Source organism: Schistosoma haematobium, chromosome 1 (assembly GCF_000699445.3).
Source record: "Schistosoma haematobium chromosome 1, whole genome shotgun sequence".
Classification (NCBI taxonomy): Eukaryota; Metazoa; Platyhelminthes; class Trematoda; order Strigeidida; family Schistosomatidae; genus Schistosoma; species Schistosoma haematobium.
In genome coordinates, this window is record NC_067196.1 from 20,735,204 (window position 1) to 20,761,848 (window position 26,645).

The window sequence follows — 26,645 nt, forward strand, 5'->3', positions numbered from 1 at the left end:
GACGCAATACCAGCTAAACAAGTCGACTACCTTTCGAACTTAGTTTAGTGAATAATGTGTCGGCTTCAAAAGTGGCAGGTATTGGGTTCGAATCTAAGTATGAACATCAATGGGACGAAGGCACACTCTAGTGACGAGTCCCAAATTGAATGGAACGTGTGTTATGGTTTCCAATGCTTATCACAATCGAAACATAAAACAAAACATAACCATGGATAGTGTCAAGGCATCTGTTTATAATCCATATATTTCGAAAGACTGATAAAATGTAGTTTTTAATATCAACAACGGGAAAGTAAATTGCTTCACAAAAAAATAAGTAAAAAGGTCACTCTGTATCGGAAAGTTCCAGTTTATGTATGTATCAAATAAAGCTAATGATAATAGACCATTATTTACTAAATGACATATAACAAATAATTCATAGGTGCTACTATGATGGAGCTCTGTTGTGTGTCATATCTACTGAAAAATCAGGAGCCAGTGTATCCTATTATTTCGTTATGTAAAGACCTAACCACTGTCTATGATCAAACTAGTTACGGTTTCTTTTCAACCAAAGGAGCTTAGTGATATTTACTCAGGGTTTATAAGTGACCGCAGTTTAGGCCTTAAAAAGACCATAAACCATTTAAAATCATTTTAGTAAAGACAAAACTTATCTACATGGGATTTTATCAGCTGTTATTCATAATGGACGGTTTAAATGCTTAATAAACTTCTATCAGAAATTCGCACAGATGATCTACTTAGTAGCTTACATATTATTTCTGATCTTTTATAGTACAGTAAATTGCATGCAGATTAGATATCTTATCGCCTTGTAAGTAATTGTGATTATTAAGCATTACTGTGCAAATATTGTAGTGGAACAAAAAATACCTAAACCCGATTAGCTTCTTAACAAAATAAATGAAGGAAGGTGGATTTTGATAACTTTTGAAATAAATGAAAATTAATTGTTTGGCTTAACGATCAATTTTTGTGATGTTTACATTGTACGTATTAAATAGATATGGTATTAGGTGGTGATGTTGTTCGCCTCTTTCATGGTGATGAATCTTTGACAGCAGCGTGTGCCACTGAGTCAGAGGAATTTTCATCGTCGGTTGCAATGACAATGAACGGATCAGCTCCCGGAAGTCCCCCTAATAAAATACAACGTTCAAGTATAGTGAATTCTGATTTATTGTCTGGGTAAGTAAAATAGAAGCTCTTTCTCAATAATTCATAAATTTTAATACTCTTCTTTGGAAAACAAAACTGAAGGGATAAGGACGAATTTAGCTATTTAGGAAACATTATTTTATGGTTTCCATAATTATACATTAGTTAGTGTGATCACTGAAAATCAGTTATTATTGCAAAGATGAAGAATAATGGTTGATCTAATTTTCTGTAAACAACTGTTCTTTCACGATCAGGGGCGTCAAAATTCAATTAGTAGGATTGTAATTTAAACTGTTTGTTTAGATTTATTTACGCGATGCTTTGTGACGAAATAATTAATGGTTAAACAGGATGTAGGATTTTTTGTGATCTGTAGAATTTTACTAATGAAGACATAAAAAGCATTCATTAAAGTCAATTTTTTTCTCTATGATACCGCTTACTGATGATGTACACATGTATTTGTAGCTATTTAACTCGCAGTCGTCTCGAAAAAAAGTAATCAAATAGGAGTTTTATAACCAGTGTAAAAACATACTTGTGACAGTTTCCTCTAGAAAAATAACTCTTATTTCCAGGGTCCATTAAAAAAAGTCTTAAGGAATTTCAGAAGACTAGGGCTCGGCTGTCCATTCAGCACTGTGAAAGATTTCATGGCTCTCTATTGATGATCTGCGTCCAGGAGGAAATGAAGTGTCTTGAGGGAACACTTTACGGAGAATGTTCAGAAAACCTAGGGTGGACACTTTATCCTATTCTGCCAATGCAATTTCCTTGAGGTGATCGGGGCCTTATGAGTAAATTCTGACTAAATGAAGAAGTTACACCCAAAAATCCGGAATCCTAAACAAAAATGTTTGTTCATGAAGTGGTATTACTATTACGAAATGGATCCAGTTAATCAACACACCTTAATTCATTAGTTATCTGCGATGTTGTATGCCTCAACGCGTACAGTCTAAAAAAATGATTCCTGAAATAATTACGGGAAGATTATTTACAAACATCTGTTGGTTCAAATGGAATCTAGTAGCTGTGACTAAGAGTATAATAACTGGTAACTATTGAAATTGGGACTGGACACAGAAAATAAAGACCTTCACAGTTAAACAAAAGTTCAGTGAACGTACGCTAATGGAGGTAGATGTTACAGATATAAGCAGTTGGAGTTACTGTCAGAAATAAATTGAATATTACGAATTCGTATAAATACAACGAACAGTATGGTAGACTTTGTGCTCAAAATGATTGAGAATGAAATTAGTTATTGAATATTAACAAGTAGCATAACTTAGTAAGAAAAAAATTATTCGATTAAAAGGAATCAATGAGGCGCAGGCCGGATTAACAATGTGATCACACTAACTTCCAGACAAACTCATTTCTACAAGTATTTTCGGCTTGCTTTGTAATTCTGGTTTGAAAAAACCATAGGTTTTAATTGTCTGATTAAGATGGTATGAAGTAAAATCAATCCATGTTATTGCTCTCAAACGTTATTTTCGATTTTACCAATTAATAAGGGGAACCCAGTGCATAATAGTCTAAAAATCATTCATCAAGTCATTAAACCTTAGTCCACAAGAGAGCTTTAATACCAAATTAACTACTAACTGGTAATTTTGAGAAATCAAAAGGAGATAACAGCAACTGATCATTAGAAATGATGAGTTGCAGAAGTGTTAGAATCATGATAGATTAAAATAATGAATATGCTCCTTCGCACACCAAGTTCACCTTAGAACCAGTAGATTACTAAGGTCTTAGAAGCGTGGAGGTTTTTGGTTCGTATTACTTTTGGTCTCTGTGGTTGATTTTGGAAGAAGATTCTGAAGGGGCAGAGCAACGACAATTGAGATAGTGTTTTAAATTTCACCTACTGATTAATTTAGACAACCAAACAGGCTAGCAAGCAAACGCGTAGATAGAGGTTGATATAGCTTAAAATCTATGTTCAGAAAAATTAAACCAATGTTTAACAAAGTTTATGTGACTGGATTTCATTGTTCATATATATTATATGTTCAGTTTATGAACAGTATTTCTATTTGATATAAATGTACATTTTAAAGTGTTGAACTGGTCTGAACTATTAGGAAAATGACACACCAAAACACCAGTGCAGGGCTTATGCATACACAGTCCTTGTGTAAAAAATAATAGAATTTGCTTAAGCAACGGTTCGGACACTTATCACAGTAAAGAATTTTTAACAACCTCAGCGTATTATACCATTTATTGAAAAACTTAAATCACAGGGTTTTCTGTTTAAACGTTATAACAATCACCTAAAAACATTAGTTTATGTATGTATGGTTTGTAGCAGATTTAGTATAGTAGTCTCTAGGGCTTTGAGTTTTATGCACTAGGTCATATATTCAAATTTATCCATGCTTAATTTGGTTAATTAACTCAAGAGTCATTGTTGCTAAGTTTTCTAAAACATTTGTGTTTCAACACCTAAAACACGAAATCTCGAAAATTATTACTGGTGGTCAGAAGTAGAGTTAGTTATGTATCGTGTATGATTTCATTTGTTTTGAGAATGTTCACCTTGTATAGTTGCTGATGTTGAAAACTTCATGTCCACACTTGACAGTAAAGTTCAAAATTTCTCTTTAATGTACTCTTACCTCATTGGTAGTCATTGTTTTCAACCAACCAATATTATTCCCCTATTTTAATATGTTTTCTGATAGTTCACGTCATGCGGTTATGTATGAAATTGGCGCTGTTTCAACAAGTGCTCGCTCATTATGGCGGATTGAACATAAGAAAACTAAATGGAGTGCTGGTTTCTTCTCATGGGGTTCTGAAATTCGTTTACGTCATGTAACTACTGGTCGTTATTTGGGTGTATTGCCTAGTGAAGCCAATGGAAGTGGACACTGTGATGTCGTCACTTTGTCAGCACATGAAGCAACAAATGCAGCTTCAATCTTTTTGATAAGACCTAGTAAAGTATGTTTTTATTTTGAGTAGTACATTCAGTTTCTTCCTTTATATAAAATATCTGAGTTGAATTAATTTACTATCTATTTGAAGCAATAATAGTATGTGTCCTGTCTAGTTATACACTTGATTAATTCATAAAATTGTTTATATGGATAATGTCCGTAACAAAATTCAAAAGAATTTTCAGCTTCGTAGTAATTATCAGTTACGCTAACTACTGTTTTCAAACAGTTAACAAGTGATATGATGCAATATATCATAATTGCTTACGTCAATAAACCCTTGCATATTTAATTGATCGTAATTTTTTGTGATATTTATCTTGTACTATTTGTATGAGAGCGACTGACAACCACTATTCATATTAATTGACAAGGACTAGAAAAACAGACTAAGAACCAAAACATTGATATTTATGGCACGTAGGCTTTAGTAATTTGAAATTGAAGATTAGGAAGTGAACTAGTTGTGGACCAATTACAGCTATTGTCGCCTTTGTTTTTCTTAATAAAACAAAATGTTGTGCATACAAATATCATTTTGATGGAATCAGAATATTAATAAATTATACTAGATTATATTTTAGACTAAAAATTCATTGTCTTCTTACATCTTCATAAAAAGTGAACGTTTATTTATTGCAACTCTAAATTTGTTTATTTGCAGGATGATAAAAAACGTTCAGAAGAACACGAAACTGAAGGTATGGGTGAACCAGATCTTAGATTAGGTGAAACATTAGCTTACCTTCAACATGCGGCATCTGGTCGATGGTTGTCATATGAGGCATACGAAACACGTAAACGTGGTGTTGGTCGTGTGGAAGAGAAAAAAGCTGTCCTATTAATTGAAGGTCATATGGATGATTTGTTTAGTTTAGTAAGAGCACAAGATGAAGAAATCAGGTCAGCATCAGCAATACGTCGATGCACATCTGTATTTAATAACTTTATACATACATTAAATTATATATCATCACCGCAAAACATAACTTTACCATCACAACAGAGTCAGTGTAATTTAAGCAGTGGACATTTATTAGGTGAAGTAACTCAATGTTTAGAGGATTTGATTGAATTTTTCGCTCAACCGCATCCACATGAAGAACACGAAATTCAACAATCTAAATTAACTGCATTAAGAAATCGTCAAAATTTGTTTCAGGTAAATAATTGTGTTTTTTATCATTAAGTCATTTAACTGTATAAAGTGAGATACTACATGAATGATTGATAATCGGTTTTCATGATAATTGAATTAACTAAAACTGACAAAAAATTTCTGATCATTGAAACGATAGTAAACTGTATGCAATGTTGATTTCTTATAACACACAGGAAATATGTAATATATTAATGTCACTTTCTGTATTAACCTGTCGAAAATGAATAATGTGAATACAAATATAATACTTGCTGTTACACTACTTGGTAATTGTAAGTAATGTATTATATTTGTTCTAATTATCAAAGTTTCCTAAGGTGGTTAATGGACTTTCATCTGGTGAAATTATGATAAGCCTACCAGACATATCAAATATTAGTGACTTTGGACTTCTATTTAAATTGCATTAAAAAATGGATGGAAATTTCCTAGAATGATAATTCCGAGTCATTTGCAATTCGTGGCTAGTTGCTATCATATAGAGATCGTTGACTAGATATGTCTTGTGTTTGACACCGAACTGTCAAAACAAATAAATCTCATAGTTCCACATTACTTTTGGCTTTATTTTCACCTCTTATTATTTGTCTACTCCAGAATGAAGGTATGATTGGGCACGTATTGAGCACTATAGAAAAATTCACTGGAACATTCCAAACGCGTCGAGAATTTTCACAAGCTGTTGGTGAGGATAAAGCTGATCAGTTTGATGAATTGGGTAATTATCTATACTTACTACTAGCTGCACTTATTCGTGGCAATCGTGAAAATTGTGCACAGTTCGCTACACCTACCCGATTAGATTGGCTTTTCAATAGGCTGGAATTACAACAGGGTTTCGCTGAAGGTGTATTGGATGCTTTACATTGTGTTCTAACTGACAGTGACGAAGCTTTGTATTTGATAACAGAGCGTCACATACGCACACTGATTGGGTTACTGGACAAACAAGGTCGTGATCCAAGGGTTAGTACTGTATTTCTTGAAGTCTTTTTTAAATAATCTAAAGTTTGAGTTGACTTCTGATTCGATTTGTGCATGACTGATTTCTTCATATGGACTTACGTGGTTTGAGTGGAATACTATTACATTGTGAATAATAAAAAAACATTTCCTTTTCAAAATACAACGAAGATGATACGGATGCATGTTATGGGAAGACAGTCAACTTACATGAAATATTCTAAGATAAGGTTATTAATTTTCCATGAAAGTTGATGAGAACGGTCATTCAATAAAGTAAAAGATTTAAAAAAAGCTTCATGATTGACACTCAAAATTACTTACAGACATGAACTACTTGTAGGAGTTTCTGGATCTAATGTCAAGGTTCTACTCTCGGTAGAATGCTAATTTCGAAGATGGGCTTTTAACCTACTGGATTATGATTTTCGAATCCGGTATAAATTTACTAATGTCTTTAGTCATATCAATGCATTGTCAAGACTAATTGGTAACCAGAAGTTTCCGGGTGAAAACACAATGATTGCTTCTATTTCAGGAGATAACAATGTTTATCTTATTTCGGTAAACACTATTGAACTCGTCAGTATATCATTTAAAATGCTGGGAGTTCAAGCAAAGGTGATTCAAGACATTTCTTCAAAAATGAGGAAGAACAACTAGTTTGATGCCTTATAGAAAATTTGTAAATATTAACTCAGAGAGGACGAGGCATTTAGTTACCTTTGTTGGTTGAAACAGTTCATTTTATTGATATTGTAAATTGTAATTTACTGATGTATCAATCTCAAGTACTTTTAAGTTCGATGTATTCACGTCTGGTTATTGACCAAAAAAGTAAATCATATATAGCTCAGTGTTTTTAGGTGAAGTTTTGATTTATCTTTGGTGCTTAATAAACCTTCATCCGTAATATTCGCCTTTTCACATGAGTCGTGTGATTTGCAGTGTTCACTGTTCTAAGTCTCCGGTCTTCCACAGTTATGAAAAATGGCCATATTAGTGTTCTGCTGAGTTATAACAGTATCGGTGTGCCAGTGGGTTGACGGACTGTTGCTGAAAACTAGTGTTTACAGGTTCAATAGTAAGTTTTATTGTTCTCAGACTAGAACAGCTTTAATGAGTAAATGGGTGAAATACAATGTTATTCAAAGCGTTAGTGTTAAGAAACATAATACCATTATCCACTTATTAAAAAGTTTATTTTTACACATACCTAACAAAGTATATTTTTATGAAAAAAAACTCGAGAATTCTTAATCACTATCTTGCAAATTTATTAAATATTTATTTAAAAAGCTGTATTAAATGTATTTGTACGATATGGCATGTTGTACTCCTTTGTAAACAAATAATAATTCAACTAATTTTTAATCAGATTACTGGTTTAGTTGTAGGTAGTTCTGTCAGGTGAATTATTGAAAGCAGGAGGGGAAATTGAATTATTGCTTCATTCTACTTTATAACTTAAAATAAGTGGTATTCATTCACGATTTTACATAGAATGGAGCTGTCGATACTTGAGTCTATCAGAGAGCATGACTACTTGTTTGGGATCTAAAGTCTCACATTTTCACCTTCACTCAATTTATAGAATAGTAGAGAATTCAATTAGATTGAGATGACTCAGCTGTGTGCCGCTACCTTGTTTTCTATGGTTCGTTAATTACTACTAATTCGTGATAAAAATTATCTATAGTCTGAGTTATCGTTCATTTTAACTTTGAAATTTGATTATTTTCTTTTTTTCGGCTACTTAATGTGATGATATAACAAATCTATGACTTTTCTAGAAATAAAAGTTTCCTAATATATGGTACAGATATTATACGAATAACAGAGTGCATAAATGTTTTTACAATTCTTATTTTAGGTTCTACAAGCATTATGTTCATTATGTCTAGGACGTCAAGGTGGAGCTGTACGATTAAATCAGGAGTTGATATATGAAACCTTACTACCACAAAAAGATTTATTATTACAAACAAAATTAGTTGATCAATGTGGATCAGTTCGACCAAATATATTTGTCGGTTATAAAGATGTGAGCCTTATACTTGTTGATGATTATATATAATTATTACTGATCATCCTTTATCTGATTTTACTTAATATGTATAGGAAACAAAACGCCAATGGTTATTAAAACAAATTTAAGTTGTTCACATGATTTTTCTATATTCACTCTAACCGACCCACTTTTAATTTCACACTGACTCATCTTTTTCATGAATGATGTCACTAATAATCATACTTAGCCTCCGTTAGTTGTTGATGGTAGTTCTACGAACAAGATGTTGATCTTAAGCACTTATATAAAGGGATTTACGGAGCATATAAAATTTCGCAATTTGAATTATAAACTGATTTTAGCTAGACCACTAGTGAGAACCTGGAAGCACTGGACAGCTGTTTCATCCTATTGCGGAACTCCTTAACAGTTAGGATCCGCACTCATATAACCGGGAATCCTATCCAGGAGCTTCGGTCTCACGCGTGAAAGCCTAACCTCTAGGCCACTGGGCTGGCAATCGATGTGAATCGAATAAGGTTAGACACTAGCACCATTAGACACCGGTTCAGTGATCTGAAGGTCCTGAGTTTGATTCTCGGTTAAAAGAGGAGTTCCACACTAGAATGAAACAGCTTTCCAGTGCCTGAAAGTTCCTAATGGTGGCCTAGCTAAAATCGGTTCGTGATTTTAACCATGAATGGAAAATTTTCTTGAATGAACAAAAGTGAGGGTTGATGAGAATCATATGCCATGCTATTGGCGAAAGGTTATTGATAAATTCATGTACCATGTTATACCGGATTAAAATATTTTCAGAATCTTCAATAGTTCTTTATGTTTGCTCTTATTGAACTAATTAGAAAGTCAGAATTATCATATAAACGATTTTCAAACTTTTGATAGATAATCTAGTTACTCATACACACTTTTTGTCATGAATTTACATCGCTTAAAAAGATACTAGTGGCAAAATGGTTTCTTATCGGTTTCTTATTCTCATTTAGAACTGATCATTAAAGTATGTACAAAATTCACTTCTTTCATGATTAATTGAAAAATTGGAAACAGTTGAGTTGTTAGTGTTACGAATATATCCCTAAACTCGAATTAAATGCTATACATTTAGAAGCTTATTCGGGGATATATGTCACAATTTCTAGTAGTAATTAAAAAGACGTTCGTAACTGCACACAGAAAGCGAAAATGATAATAATGATGATGATGAGGGATTGATAAATTCCAAAAGTTCTAGGTGCAGTCTTGCATACTTTATTTCTTCAGCTTTTTCTGTTTTATAGATTACGGAGACATAGCTTTCTAAAATCGACCCCGAGTAGATTGATTCAAGATCTATACAGCAAGTGTTGAGTTCTTACTCATAACCTCGGATCGATCGACTATCATTGGGCAAGTGGAGGATCAAGCTATTATGACTCGAATCATCACAGTACGAGAGGAAATTTATGAAATTAGAAACCAAGTAAATGAATTAATGTCAATTACACTAAAAATCTAGACATTTAAGATATAGTTTAAAAATTAAAAAATGAAAATATAGATTCAGAGGAAGTTAGAAAATCGATGGAACTATAGCACTGCGAATGATTTCTCGCCATACTGTCCAACACCTATAGCCATAAATTACGACTCAAGCGTCAACCAAAAAGTTTTCACTTCCCATCAAGGCTTGAATAAGGTTGAACACAAGTTGATAGATTGTACTTAGTAATGACTCATCTATTAAAAGGTAAAAGTCAAGACAGTTGAGTCGTAACCTAAAATAATCCTTTTCGATAGTCATACATGCATTTTCTAAAGTAATAACATTTTCCTCATCAACATTGCTTCTTATTTACACTCGGAATCTCTGAGATGTTCTTTATAAACATGAAACTCAAAACTCACCCTTCTGATATGTTGTTTTTGTAATGAGACGAAATTCCTTGACACTCCAGTGATTATTATCCCAGATACAGTACTATAAATATTGGTCACAATAGACTTATAAAATGTGATTATTTCTTCCAGAAAATTGTTTACATTTACTATTTCCTCCATTTCAAGGGTGGAGCTATGTATCCGAAGTGGTATTTTGAAGTAATTATTGATTCACTTGAGACAGTTACACATCAACCAGCAAAAATTCGGGTTGGTTGGGCTAATACAGAAGGTTACAATGCACATCCCTGTGGTGGACCTGGTTGGGGTGCTGCAGGATTGGGTGATGACCTGTTTAGTTATGCATTTGATGGAAGTTGTTTATGGGCTGGTGGTAAACCGAAACGGGCTACAATCGGAACAGATGAAGCAACAAATGAGGAAGCAACATCTAATGTACCATTGAAACGTGGTGATATTATTGGATGCTTGTTGGATTTAACTGGACCTGTTATTCAATTTAATGTGAACGGGCGTCTAGTAAGGGGATATTTTCAGGTGAGCGTTTTTTAGTCAATTTCCATGATCAAATTGTAATTTATGTTTAACTTTCATCTGGTCATTTTTTTTTCATTTGTGTCGACAGTGTATTGCCGTTTGCCAGATAAGTTATTCCAACTGCTTTTCTTTTTCATTTATTGTAAAACAAGAGAACTGATAAACTGATACATTATTACATAGTGTGGCTTGACTTTGCGAAAGGTGCCTAGGTGAATCAGCTGAAGTACTTATAATCACTATGTGATTCGTACCGTTTGTGGTTATTAATATGGACGTCAAAAGTTTAGGATACTGGTCACTTAAGTACGTACATATATCTCATAACAGAAATCTTTGATTTGATAAATATTTCTGTTTAAACAAAATTTCAGGTAGTTAGCTTATGCAAAATGTGAACGTGTACATTTTTGATGAAAATGACAATCCATCTTTGTTGTGATTACAGTGACTAAATTTTATTGGATATTATTTTTCATGCATTATTATTTCAGTGTCATTTATTCTGAATTTATCTATAACGTACATACACCATAGTGAGATACTTATTATCACTGAATATATTTTCACTAGTTTAATCTTTCATTTTGATGTTTTCACAAATATTCTGTTACTATTTATCAATGTTTTTAGGATTTCAATATAAGCGGTTTGTTCTATCCATGTATGAGTATGAATGCAAAAGCAAGTGCAAGATTTCTTTTAGGATCAAATCAAGGTCGTTTACATCACGGTCCTCCACCCGGTTACTCACCTATATATTATGCTAGACAACCGGGGCAAAAACTTCGTCTTGAACCTGTATTTACATTCGGTCAACTTGATAAATACGTATTCACCGGTCCACTGAATTCACCAACACCACAACAATATGTATTTGTACCACGTACAGTGCGTACTTCTCATGTAAGTATTACAATAAATAGCTTATCCATTTTTCTATTATTTAGTTTTTATTTGATAATCATCACTAACGTCAGAATTTATTATGCAATGTAGTTCGATTAAAAAAACTTCCGTCATGCATTGGCATATACAAAAGGACGACTGACTGCCAGTGTTCATTAAACATTTATTGTCTAAGATTGGGTATTAATAGCAATATACACCCACTTCCATATATAGAAGGATCTTAAGTTAGAACAAAATAGAGGTCCACTGCTCCTGGATTTTCAATGGTTCTCCTTCTGGTGTTATCCAGAGACAAAATTCATCTTCAACTGAACTTGATTTTACAAACCAGCCAACTAAACAAATAACCATACACATCAATCCACCAGACAAATGTAACATATAAACACATTTGAGAAGGCCTCGTTCGTTTACTACAATCTTATAATTTTGTTTATTTGTTTAAATTTTTCAGAATACATCATATCTTTTAAAAATCACCGCTAAAGTCTGTGCAATTAAATCCTATTATTGTCTTTAAATTCTGTTACACGATTGAAAATGATTACAATGTTGATTAGTCTACAGATTTTCCATCTTTTTTTCCCAAAAGATCCAGTTACCAAACTATGTTGAAATGGTTCGCGATAGATTAGCTGAGAATCTACATGAAATGTGGTCTATGCGTAAAATTGATCAGGGCTGGAAATATGGTGAAGTAAGTTTTACTCTTTTAAACTGATTAAAATAAAAAATATAATGAGATGAAACATGAATTTTAGTTGGAACAAACTAATCCTCTCAGTGTTTGACGTCTGAAAAAAGTATTTACTCAGTTGCATTTAGGCGCATAGTGTGGAAACTACTGGATGTTTATCACCGGGTATAAATAATATGGATTAACTGAGTTGATAATCTGGTATAAATGAAAGCTGTTGGCGTCTGATGTAAGGCTTAAGGTAAAGTAATTTAATTCATTTATTCACTCTGATATACTATTACGGCAGTCTAACATTCAGTAATAGTTTACATAATCATTTAAATAAACTGAGTAGTTGATGAGAACATGTTACCTACTATCTTAAGACATTTTATAAATATCTTTGACAATTCAAATCAGTTGTAGAATGAGTTATCATCCAAGGCGTAACAACTGGTTAGGCCTTAAAAATTAAGACATAGAGGTACTTATTTGTTAATTTTTCACACAATAGTTGGTTATAACACTCAGTGGCTGAGTTTCATTTACAGTCTCAGTGTGTAAAACATCAAATCTGTAACCTGAAACCCACTAGTTCTAATTCAGTTGTTATCCAATTCTTCTTTGCTTAATTATTAACTTCATGTCATTAATTGAGTGTATGTTACTTAGACTGTTTACCAACGTTTTACAATTAACTTTTGTGGATTACGTTCATCGCTATTATTTTTCCGTATTTAACTAAGATAAAGTGAACCATTATTAACAGATAATACTTGGTTTGTCATTACAATTGATCAGATTTTGCTGTGTACAGCTGAAAAGTACTACTGTTTCTTCTTTATTTGTGAGCCATACCAGTCCCAAGGGAATAATTTCTTCATTTCTTAATCTGTCAAGAACTAAATGAGGCTGGTCGGTGTTTTAGACAACAGTCGTTAGGTTCGAATCTTAAAATGAATGCAAATACAGTTGAAAAATCTCACACAGAACAAACTATTAATTCTAAACTTCCCTGCCAGTCAGGGAAATAGAATTTCTATTTAATTACTCCTTTTAGCCAATTAGCTATTTTGGAGATACACTCCATAAAACAAGGCACAACTACCGGGCAGCAAAAGCTGTTTTGTTCTTCCTTGGTCTTATTTCCTGTCTAGTTATTGGCGACCATTTATGTATCACGTAACAATGGTTTGTTATACCCTTTTTTATCAGTAAAGATTTGTATTGCTTGTGCATGTGCATTTATGCATCATTGAGTTTTCTGGTCGTTTGTGAGCCGTACACCAGGTATTTGATTGGTTCTGCCGGACTTTGATGGTATGTTTGGGAGACTAATCTAGTTCCACCGTCGTCAGATCTTTTTGGTTGTTGATTCCGAGAATCAATTATTCTACTGTATTGAGAACAGCTTCTAGTAATTAGTTCTTAATATTTTAGTCTCTGGACCGTAGACTAAGGCCAGTATTATGGTAGATTCTATCAGCTTCCTTTTGGTCGGTAGACTGATGTTATTCCATTTTAATAATGGTTAGATTTCGATTATTGCGTGACGAGCTTTAGTGACGTTTTGGTTAACTACATCATCAGGCAGCCCGTTTACTCGGTTTATGGGTCTCGGATAGTTAAAAGAAGGTTACTTCTTCAATGATTACTTTGTCAAAGTAGATTTACCGGTTGTTCCATTGTTTACTTACGGTCAGTCTTTTTTCTGTCTATTGTGTTCAACATTCCCAAGGCTTTGAGTTTTTTTTGAAGTTTAGTCAGCGTTTTGGAGGAATCATTGGTATTTGTCATGATAAGGCAGAGATCATCCGCGTATTCGATGCGATAGTCTTTATTCTGTCTTTTTTTCAATTAGTTGTAGTCATATATTTTCCTCATTATTAGCAGTGTTGAGGATTTCTTGGAAGAATAGTCCGAAAAAAGAAGAACCCTCTTTGCTGCATTCTCTTACTAATCTGTACATTGTGAAGTTTACATTTTGTCCTTTTATATATCCTTTAGATTCATCATGAAGGCACATGATGCACTAGTCGATGTTTTGAGAGACGCAGGTGTTGTTTGACCTGTTCAGTAGCAGTTGTTTCGGGATGGTATCGAAAGTCTTATTTAGGTCTACGAAAGTCAGTATTATCTGAGTATCATTGTCTAGTGAAGTTTGAATGATCTGTCGAAGAGATGTGACTTCCTGAGCCGTTGACAGATGGTGTCTAAATCCAAACTGAGTTGATAGTATGAGATGATTTGTCGATGTGATGAGTCCTGGCATATTATCGTCGCAAAGATTTTCGGATAGTGTCCAGCAAGAATATTCTCCAATAAATGTCTAGGAATGCCTTCACGTCTTTGCGATTGTAGAATTCCGATAACGTCCGAACGAATCCACTGTTTTGGGAGTTCGTCTGTGCTATACGAGAATTGGTTCATTAGTTCTAAAAGAATGTTTTTAGTTTGTTTTTTTGATACTTTATTTTTTCCTTTGTGACGTTGTTTCTAGGAGCTTTATTATTTTCCGACTTTTTTACTCTACGCTGTAGCATATGCAGTCTGGGTGTCTTTTTGGTGGTTTGATTCAAGGTGTTTGTTGAACCTATCAAAGCGTATAATTACACGATTGAGATGTACGCGAAACCGAAGTTCATAAAGTAGCGATTTGTCTAAAAGGAGGTTCTTTATTGAGTAATATATATAAAATTAGTTACAAACTTTAACTTGTGAGGTATCTGTGGCCCTTAAAGCAGCTGTAAGTCTGAAATAAAAATGACTTCCCGAAATAATAATATAAAGATTAGTTATGACACAAGAGTGCAAATAACAGTTGATAGCAGTGTCTAATCTTGATAACAGTTTTTCAACATGCGAAAAACGGAACTAAAAGCAGATAGACACGGAAATCGTTGTGTTTAACAAGGATTAGACGACCATGCGGATCTGTGAATAACCGCTACAGTGATTGAGATAGAGCAATTATAATGATGAACACAATAAATGCCATAAGTACATGTAATTATTTTAGAATATTACACGAAAAACGTGCGTTATTGGTCATAACTTTGACACCTTGTGCGTGGTTCACTACGAATCCTACTACAGTGTTTTTATATTTATTAGGAGCACGGTTACAGTTTTACATTGTGATGTTTTCGTCTATTTCAATTACCTTAGATCAGTTTGTTCACTATCTCATATTTTCGGTTTTGCTATGAGAGCCGGACTTTCTATGGGACAAATTTGAATTTTTTAGTCACACTTATTTTGCTGACCGGGATGGTCGATTTATTTTTTGATAAAGATATATATATATATATATGAGGAGATTTAATTAGGGCTACAAGTATACTGCAGCGATCATAATCCTTTATAGTAGTTTATTACTACGAATCCTGAATAACATTATTCGTAGTTCGTATTTACCGAATAGATGGCTAAAATGTGTTGTAATAAGTTTTGATGGACAAATGAAATAATTTCGTTTATTGATTATCGTGATTGTTTATCTTCAATGTTTTGGAAATATTGAAATATCCTACTCATTTTTTTGTGAAAAAATAGCGTCGAGATGATGAAAATAATCTTCATCCTTGTTTGACTACATTTGACAAGCTGCCGCCGTCAGATAAGCAGTATAATGTAACACTTGCCTACGAAACATTAAGAACAATAATTAGCTTAGGTTATAATATTACTTATGAACCATTACCTGAGGGTACAAGGATGAGAACAATGAAGCTATCAAATAGGTAAGCATTTCAATGAATATGATTAAGTAATATTATTGATTACCTTATCCAATCTCGTCTCTACTACACTTTTCAAACCTATTAGTGATTGGTATATTTGACTCACAGACTGACTAAATGAAGCACTATTCACAGTAATACAAAAGTTTATGGTCGTAATGTTACTATATTTTTAACGTTTGCAATTGCATATTAACTGTAGAGTGGATATGAATAATGAAAAAGAATTGGTAAAAAGACAGACTAAAAAACACAAATAAGTGATGAGTCACACAGTAAAGCATTATCTCATGTTGTCATAGGTTACAACATTGGGAAAAAGACAACCAATGAAAACCTATTAAAACGCTAAGAGTGAAGTAGATAAATAAACAGTGATGGTTGAGATCATGAATCAATTGATGTTAGACCACCATTGGAAACCCGGGAGTACTGGACGGCCGTTTCTCCCTAGTATGGTACTCCTCAGCAGCGCGTCCACGACCCCGCTCTTAGGACTCGAACCCAGGACCTACGGTCTCGCACACGAACGCTTAACTCCTAGACCACCGAGCCAGCATCTAGTGGCACGACCATCTTAGATTGTCTCTACCTGACATGGATTAGTTCCACTGGTCACGGCTTCTCACTAGAACTTCGAGAATTCCCTCACAAAGCAAGTCACTGGTGAGCACATGGTAATTATCAGTATGAGGGTGTGGAGATTGGTACGTTTTTGGCTGAGATCTGCTGAGGAGTCCCATACTAGGACGAAACGACCGTCCAGTCCCTTCAGGTTTTCAATAGTGGTCTAACATCAATTGATTCACGACCTCAATCCATAACCTAAAAATCCCCACAACCCCATACTGAAAACAATAATGGTTTAGATTTACGAAATAAAAAACAGATGCCCATGCTGCATAACATTCGGTTTTCAGTAGTGATCCTATCAACTACACAATCATACCGAAGAAGCTCACGCCTCCCTAGACATCTCAGGCTAACTGACACTGACTTTAAACATTGTTCCCTTGTTTTGTTCGTTTGTTTTATGTCAGATTGTAATATCATTGACCTATTTGAAACCAACCCCATCAATTCTTAGTCAGTTCACTGAGATATGGAATACTATCTAAAAACGGGTGTGATTTACCTTGGTGTGTCTTTGATGACATTGTTAGTATCATAAAGCAGATTATAAATGACTTCAATCTCTTTTGAATATCTACACATTGAGCTAATCAAAAGTAGCCAAACGAGATGGTCACTTGACGACAGTCATAAATGTCCTGAACGACAAATGCATTCCATTAGCTAAGAAATGGACTGATTTTCCAAGGGATATAAATGTATAAGTACAAATAAGTATTACATTCGTGTTATTTGGTAGTCCAATAGACTTTCTTCTTTACTCTTGTCTTCTCGCTCAAGTAGTCTCATGTTGTGTAACCATATCAGATCTTGGACACCGCCCATCGCAACAGATATTCAGCTGATTATTTTGCTTACACTATTTGTAGTAATGATTGTATATTGTAAATAATCTATATCAACCAGAATTAAGCATGTCAATAGCTAGTTACAAGAAAAAATATATAACAACGAAAGAGTGTCTATAATATAAAGGCATTCATTCAACCAACCTAAATTTCAACAGAAGCTCAGTAATTTAGTCCCAGAAGCCAACAAGGATTTACAACAAATGAAAATCATTTAACAAACATAGCTATGGCATTTCAGTAGCCTACTAGTAAATGTTTTGCCGTTTAAAGCGATGCGGAGTTAGGTCCAAGTAAGCGAATCAGTAGAAGCAAGTTCACTTAATGAACTTTTACCTGCATTTGTAACCATTGACAGAAGTACGTTAACATTCTTTGCATGTGTTAACACTAAAGGTTTTTTATAGATGAAAAGAATCCTTTGGACTGAGTAAATTCTTATTCAATTCGTAATAATTTGGGTTATTCCATTGTTGATAGTTCAGTGGATAAATGGAAAACCTGTTTAACGTTTAAAGCTAAGGATACTAGGTTTTAATTCCGAAGTGAATATCAACTAAGAGACCCAAGTACAACCAGCTGATATATTAGTTATATTTAGACAATGCACAAAGGATACACATTTGAGAACTAAAACTGATACAAATTCAGTCAAAATATCAGCAAAGAATAATCCATACCATTACAAATTGACTTCAAATAAACTCTGCTTCATTCGTTCTCACTGGGACCACTCTAGTATGTGAACATAAGGAAGTTCAATACTGAACAACACTGGAAATGGCTACAGATAACCTTTTATTTCATTTTGTTTTTCTCTTAATAATCGTAACAAAATAGTTTTACTCAAGTGAATGGTTATAAACCTCAGCCATTGGATTTAACACAAATTCGTTTGTCTGTGCGTATAGAAGCATTAGTTGATCAATTAGCTGAAAACACACATAATATGTGGGCACGTGATCGTATTGCACTAGGATGGACTTATGGTTTTGTTGAAGTAAGTAGTTTTTTGGATGATTATTTAATTATATAATGCATGAATTATTCGGCTTTTGTCATCCACACATACGCCAACACCAAATAACAAAGACCATGTTCATGGTTCTTTACTTAGTTTAGAAAATTAACTTAAAAATCACCCCCATCAACGTTAGACTATTCATTTAATTAAGGATGATTCTATCAACAATATGCTTAAACTTAGTGAATTAAATTGCGTGTATTCTCAGGTATAAAGTGGCTATGTTAAAAAGTGTTATTATTTCAATATTTGTGATCAAAAAATTATTATTTCTCTTCACCTTATTACTATTCAACTGCATTTATTTCAGTAAAACCACTTATGTAAATACTCTCTATGTACATATTGTAGCATCTAGTTAATAGCAAAAACAATGGATTAGTTTATGGTTTAGCACGATATTTATGCAATGTTTTTTTCACAATCACGGATTGTGGTGAAGTGTACACTCACGAGTCAAATTTGATTGATCTAAGATCTTTAGATAACACAATGAGAACTACACTTTCAGACCATTAAATAGTGGCTCAATTTCGAAAGTCTAGAAAGTAAATGATAATACCATGGCGAATTCGTGGAAACTTGCTATGTCCCAACAAGAATAATGAATGGTAACTTTTGGGATCCATTTATGGACCAATACTATGAGTATATTTTTGTCGTGTAATTGTTATGTAACTAAACTGTTCATATTCATGTCCCTTTTACCATGAGGTTTATTTTGACCTATGAACTATTATTATACGATTTATCATTCTTGAGTTATGGCCTGTCTATTAATTACTATCTCCCTCATTCACAGTCACTTTTGGCCAAATATTGTACAAATGTTATTTTCTATCTTATGATGTGATGTGGTCTATTTGGTTGGTAATATAAACCCAGTATGTTTGAAACAAATGATTCATATCGTAGAGGCTGAGATTGGTGTTCTGGACTTAACAGGCTGGGCTAGGCGGAAAGCAGGACCAATCAAGACTCTAGACTGTCCGCACGTGTTTTACGCGTCATTGGTCCGATCGATAAGTTACTGCCCTCTAATCGGCGGTCACAAGTTATAACAAAACTGTTGAAATTTTTCATATTAGGAATTACTGGTTGATCATAGTCAAACTATTATTAAAAGCCAGGAAGAATTGAACATATGTTTTATCCTACCATTGGACTCCTCAATAATGTTTGTTCTCAACCCAACTACAGATTGAAAGGTATGACGTTCAGCCCTCATAACGAGAGTTTAGCTTTTAGACCACTGAGTCACAACTCAAAAGTTTTAATATCTGACTCAGTCAACTAGCTAGTGAGCGACCATCGTCCAATTTTATTGTTGGCTGACGGCCTCACAATCGACTTGGTTGAATTCCTCTAGTCACAGCTGTTGACTAGAACTCCGGTAATTACCACTCGAAATGAGTCACTGGTGAATACATGACTAATAACAATAGACTACCAGGTGAATATTTACAAAACATATTGCGGGCTTCTCTAGCAACAACAACGATAACAGTCAGCTAAACACAAACAAAAACGGTAAAAAAACCAAGGCTCATTGATTTTTTTCTTGTGCTTGTTAAGGGAATAATGTGTTTATTTAGTGTTTAATATACTTCGTTTATTTACTAAGTAATTTCACTCAAGCCAAACAACGTTTATGGACGGATAATAAGTTTGTTTGATCCTGTACTAACAGAGGTTCTGATTGACTGATGTGAGGCTTACTTTTTTAACTCACTGTCTGTCATTAAATGCTGTTGACAGCAGTAATGATGAAAGGTAATTTCCCCCTATGGATTACGCTTATTCCAAATAGACTTGATTTACAACTCACTTTTTAAACAGTTTTCACCAAATCAAAACTGTGTAAACACTTCGAAACGTCTAAGATTATCTGTGATTATGGAAACGATAGAACATCTTTTGAAATTTTTCAGCAATGGGTGAGGGAAGTGAAAGTGGAAACATGATATAATTGTACAGGTATATATACATAGCTACTTTTTGTAAGTTATTGTTCAGCTTATAATAATTAACATATGAATAAATTATTTAAATGAACTATTTTCTGATCAGTTAAATATTCAATCATACTAGTCGTAATGCACTTTAAAAGTTTGAGAATGCTCCTTTATCTTATTCACATAATGTATTTTTATTCAAATCACATTTTCTGAGCATATTTTTTTATCAGAGGTAAAATGTGACTTTTGTTTAATATTTTTCAAGGATCATTCACAGAAACGAAGTCCACATTTAGTTCCATACAGTGAAGTTGATCCTATTATTCAACAGTCAAACAAGTAAGCTTTTGATGATAAATTCTTATATTGTTTAGATTTTAATTTGTTTTAATTTTAGGTTTTCTGTTGAATGACGATTCACCAGTTAGACTTCAGTTTATCAAGTTTTTTTATATCATTAAAAAACGGTTAAACATTCCAGTTAATGAGCAAATAAATATTTCGATGAAACTAAACAGATAATCTATATGAGATTTATAGGAATGATAAACTTGTGTTACGACTATCTTTTCATTCATATATATATATATATATATATATATATATATACAATGTAGAAACATTGCAGGTATAAACAGAGGTTCAAGTTGCCATAGGGCATTAGCACAAAAATATGAAACTATCATGATAAATCCCAGAGTAGTAATAGTATCAGTTGTGGTAGAAAAAATCAATTATAGAAAGAAAAAAGCTGTGGAGTTTGAGGTTTAAGACTGTTTCTAATCCATCCATTTAACGTTCCTAGCTTCTGATTATGATTGTCGCGCGGACCCCAACCGGGTAGTCTGTATAGACCTACATGGCTCAGCCTAATAAAGTTATTATGTTTACTTATTTCAACATGTGCTTGGGTTAGTAAATACTGCTTAAAAGATTTTCTTAGTCATAAACAGTCATTAAAAGGTTTTATTGAACGTATAATCAGTTCTAAGTTTTTCTTTCAGACTCCACTGTACTATGTTTTCTCTCCGACAAGGTCCCATAAAAAGAAGAAATATTTGTCTAGTGCTCCCTATTTTTTAATAATTGTGTAAACAAGTGATTTTCTGATGTATACTGTCTATAAATATTGATAACCAAGATATTCAAAATGTCATATGAAATGTACACCAGATCTAATAAATTGAATCATAATAATGTGGATGACATTAACTATGTTTAACAATATCGTTCAACTTCAAGGAAGCTAAATATATTTATTAGAGTCATTATTATCGTAATTATTTCACTTATTGTGAAACTAATAATGCAACTGATATTATCATTTAGTTTTTACATTTACGTATATATTTCCTTTTATCAAGGGACACAGCGATTGAAACAGTGAAAACACTTATAGCCTATGGATATTCACTGGAACCCATTAGTTCAGACTCTTCCGATCCAGGTTTGCTTAACATTTTTTATTAAAAAGTTATTTATATTTCGGAAGGTAGCGTATATCACAAACGTTGATATCACTTGGAAAACCATTGTAGATCAATGAGAACTTGACAAATTTACCTTTCTAGTCAGACCCTCAGCAGAGTACGATCACAACCTTTTGATCTTATATCTAATAAGGTACTCTTAAACCAGTGAACCGAAATCGTTTACTATCATTTTCGGTCAACGTAATCATTTATTTAATGTTATCATCTGAAAATTTCTAAATTCAATTTTAAATGACTTCCTATTAAAACCTAAAAATAATCCATTTTTTAACACAATCATTAGTGAGCTCATTCATAACAACTTAATTCGAGAGATTTCAATTATTTCGGAGATAGTCGTGTGTCTAGCTGATATGAATTAACGAAAATATTTCTTAGCTTCTTTAATATTTTTCACTGAAAAAAATATTAATAATAGTAAATACTACAGAATGTAAAGTAACTAAATTATGTATGTCTATATTCCCCTTGTTATAAGTTTTATTTTGACCTATATATTATCATTGTACGATTTGCTGTTCTTAAGCTATGTTCAGTTTATTGCCTACTGCCTTCCACGTTCACAACCACCTTTTGGCTTTATTGTGTATGAATGTTATTTCCTATTTTATGCTGCGTTGCGGTCTGTTTGTTTGGTATATAAACTCAGTATGTCTGAAATAAATGATTCGCATAGTGGAGGCTGTTATTGGTATTCTGGACTCAGATGGATGGGCTAGGCGAGCAACGGACCGATGGGACGCTAGGTTGATCAGACCGGTCGAACGTCATTGGTTTAGTACAGTATAAGATCGAATAAGTCGTATTTTGATTGGCGAATAGGTTACGTGATCACAAGCGGCTCATAAATTCACAACACACATGAAATACATAAACAGTTCAAAACTCAGAAAATTGTTTAAAAAAACAAATTGACAACTAAGTAAATCTTGTAAACAATTCACATAAAACGGACTTTTTTAGTAGTTATTTTGTTTTAATAGTTCTACTGACAAACATTATTTCATATCAAATGACCCTTGAAATAATGAAATCACAAAATTATTTGTTCAATTTATAACTTTTTTCTGCATAGTGTTCTATATTCATTTGTATACTAATTAGGTAATACATAAACAATTTTATAAAATTAATTAATCAATTATCCACTCTGTGAATTAAAGTGGATTGAAAACAAATTCACTACATTCTAAAAATAACAAACAGTTAAACATGTTCAGCTTTATATAAACCCAGTGGGGTAACGTGAGAAAATTTCAGAAACTAATCAAAAGGAAACAATATTTATTTCGGTCAAATCATGAGAGACAACAAGACTGTTTCAAAGAATACAGAGATATAATTCTTTCGAAATAAATACACTTAGAATGATTAATAAATAACTTTCAATTATGGTACTTTTGATTGAGAAGTTTCCTAACAATAAATTCAAGATAAATGATAAAAAGTCAGAGCGAACACTAGAATAAGATAAATGATACAGATATTGAGAGTTTTTCATAGATGATGGAACAAATGAGTCAAGGCTAAATCTCATGACTAGTTAGGTTATTAATTTGCTATTCCAGTAATTATTCATAAGACAAGGTTAAGCGCAATAACAAATTTGAGGTTTTGGAATAAAGTTGATCATTCATGGAGAACAAGATATGTTGGATACAATATATTTACATGAAAATAAATAGTACTGAGACAGAGAAAATTAAACATATACACCTTGATGGGTGAATTTTCAAACCAAGCTATGGTTGTTGTCAAGATAGGTTTCAACTCGAGTTAACATCCGCTGGAAAGCCATTGGAAACGTAGATTGACTAAGCAAGCATATAACCCTAGTTTGAGAATCCATATCGGTGATGAACAACCAATGCTGACAAGGTAAGATCTAGGACCCCCAAGTCATATAATAGTCACGAAACTGCTGATGCGTCGAATCAGAATCTGATAGCTCATACCTTTCAAATTTCGGTTGATTTGCGATTTAGAATTAACCACCGTCCTAAGCTATCGGTGATTATTGATCGTTTCACTAATGACAAGGCTAACTAATGACAACGCCTTCTCGTCGAAACATTTAGAAACCAAACTAATTACGTATTGATTACTGTGCAAATTCCACTTCATACTACTTATAACCTGTGGTTTCAGGTCGTGGTAATTCTAATATGGATTATTCAGGACCAACCAGGACTTATCGTGGCCAAACTACTAGAGCAGTAACACGTGGTAAATGGTGAGTAAATTACCGCCTCTATAATAAATGCATGAAAGGTCGTCATCTCTGCATCCGCATGCTACTTTTTTATAGTATTTTCTCAAAACAAGACTAAGAAGAGAATAAGAAAGTCATATTTTTCACTTGTTTCTGAATTATTCACTTTTCAATTGTTAAGTATGAAGTATCAAATTTCAATTATAGGTACTATGAAGCAGAAATACTAACATCTGGTTTTATTCGAATTGGATGGGCTAAGAAAAGTGCACCGCCTGACTTAATAATTGGTTCAAATAGCAGTTCGTATGCTTTTGCTGCACATCAGGTAACTATTAATTTTGATAACTTTTTTGTGAATTGATTTGAGTTATGGGGAAGCGTTTATAATAATCTCATGTAACCCTGTTTTTAGATGGATTAAAACAACTATTATGTAATCCAGAATTCTATACTTGTAGTTTAATAGAATAGCTAACGATTTTAACTAAACTAAGATCCGATTGATAGTAAGTTCTTTTAGCAAAATTTGTTGATGTACTCTCATCTTTATTACCTTAGCTGAATACAAAAACCAGACTTATTTTTTAGGAAAGAAAGACGATACACTGGGGAGACTGGACTTATCAGTTCAAAGCTTGATGACGTGTGAGAGATGTTAGCGTATGCAAAGGAGAAAATATGTATCTGTGAAAGAGTTTGTGCGCATGTTTCGATTCGATTATCCAACAAAACCTTTCTACTCACTTTCGGCTTTATAACTTAATTGGCTGAATGAGGGAGCAGATAGAAGGCGTATGTATTAGTATTAGACTCGGACAGCCACCCAACGTAACACTTGTACAATCGTTAACCACTTATACGAAAAGCTGTTAGTTTGGATTTGGACTTCCTCTATACTTTAGTCATCACCATACCAAAATATTAAGACTGTCCTAATTTTATAAAGACGTTTTTATGGTTAATTGTCATTGATTAGCAATCGGGCGGAGGTTGAAAATGAAGACTGTCTGATTATGGCCTATTGAGTTTAAGTTATCGTACTCATGGCAACACTAAAGTTTGTACTTGAAGCCTATGTGATGTCGTGGATGCAGATTCATTAACAGCATAGTTAGCATCATGGAAAGATCATGGTTAAACAATCATTCTAAAATTTATTTTCCCAATAAATGCTGACATAATTTTAGTCATTTATCGTAAAATATTTGTCAGCTATTTTCTAGCTTAAGTATTGTAAATACTTACATGTCTACCTACATATATTATCACCTGATTCAAACGTCTGAAGTAAATTTTAGTGATCTATAAAATCATAACATTTTATACTTTTCTAGCCTTCTTTTCAGATTATCGAAACAAGCACCGACTAAGATGTTGAACGAAGGGAGATTTAAGAGTCCTTTTTCTCATTTTACATTTTATGCGATTTGTAACGTATTTATCTACTTAAAAAATGGCAGCGATTGTCATAAGTATATTCAAAACGATTATGGTGTAAATAAGGTAATGCGAAAGTCTACTTCAGCAATTAATATACCTTCTTTCTTTAATGATATTTGCATTAGACAGGACACATAAAGCCGAAAACTAAATATCACACTTTATTGATAAATAAATTGTTTTAAAAAGATATACATGTAGACATTAATTGTAAAATGTACATTGATGATATAATCCTGAATAACACTGAAAGTATCGCAATAAAATTATCCAGCCCGGAAAACTTGACATCAAAATGCTCGGCCTGGGCAATAAATCTCTAACATCGTTTCAAAGGATATGAAGATATTTCTTTAATCTATTAAACAATATTTCTTCTTCTATAAAAGTTTCAGAGAAACCACATTATTCCTATGGTTATCGATAAACATGCTTTTTCCTTAACCGAAAGTGGCTTGAATGACTTGTAAGTTATTGACAACAAGTAGTCGATGTGGAGAATCATTTTATGAAGTAATTATGTAAAATTGATCTATAGTTATTAAAATCCTACACAGTTACAAATTTATAAGTTATAACATTATTTCATCCGAATTTACTTAGAAGAAAAAGTGAATTGTAACGGCTTGGTTAGTTATTGTTTATTTTCCTTTAACAGGCTCGTAAGTGGAATCGAAATGGTTCTGTTTATGGTACAATCTGTCGACCAGGCGATGTAGTTGGTTGCATGATGGATTTAGTAGACAAAACTATATGTAAGTAATTTATATATGGAATGTTTTTCGATAATGTCATACTTCGGAAACGAAACTGAGTTACTACAGTTCAAGTGTATCATATTTACTACGTGCAAAACAATAATTTAAAAAATCCAATTTGGACCTATACGAACATCTGTCCAGAATTCATGATAGAATGTATTAGATCTAATTTTGATGGAACGCCAAGTAATCACTAGATTATAGCTCTTTCATCAAAAATATATGTAATTACATGTA

At 33.1% G+C, this 26,645-nt stretch overlaps 1 protein-coding gene across 1 annotated transcript in view; it reads left to right on the forward strand.

The window, feature by feature from the left end:
* The window catches only part of RYR3 (Ryanodine receptor 3), a gene marked incomplete at both ends in the record, with an annotated part of 166,077 nt that overhangs the window by 11,124 nt on the left and 128,308 nt on the right, over positions 1 to 26,645 (forward strand). The window contains 15 exons of the mRNA XM_012937167.2: positions 1,014 to 1,197; positions 3,870 to 4,131; positions 4,792 to 5,289; positions 5,887 to 6,255; positions 8,126 to 8,296; positions 10,331 to 10,702; positions 11,336 to 11,608; positions 12,207 to 12,311; positions 15,849 to 16,036; positions 18,358 to 18,517; positions 20,765 to 20,838; positions 21,864 to 21,946; positions 24,141 to 24,225; positions 24,412 to 24,532; positions 26,306 to 26,402. Of these exons, the coding sequence (XP_012792621.2) occupies positions 1,014 to 1,197; positions 3,870 to 4,131; positions 4,792 to 5,289; positions 5,887 to 6,255; positions 8,126 to 8,296; positions 10,331 to 10,702; positions 11,336 to 11,608; positions 12,207 to 12,311; positions 15,849 to 16,036; positions 18,358 to 18,517; positions 20,765 to 20,838; positions 21,864 to 21,946; positions 24,141 to 24,225; positions 24,412 to 24,532; positions 26,306 to 26,402 (3,042 nt within the window). The remainder of the gene's footprint in view (positions 1 to 1,013; positions 1,198 to 3,869; positions 4,132 to 4,791; positions 5,290 to 5,886; positions 6,256 to 8,125; positions 8,297 to 10,330; positions 10,703 to 11,335; positions 11,609 to 12,206; positions 12,312 to 15,848; positions 16,037 to 18,357; positions 18,518 to 20,764; positions 20,839 to 21,863; positions 21,947 to 24,140; positions 24,226 to 24,411; positions 24,533 to 26,305; positions 26,403 to 26,645) is intronic.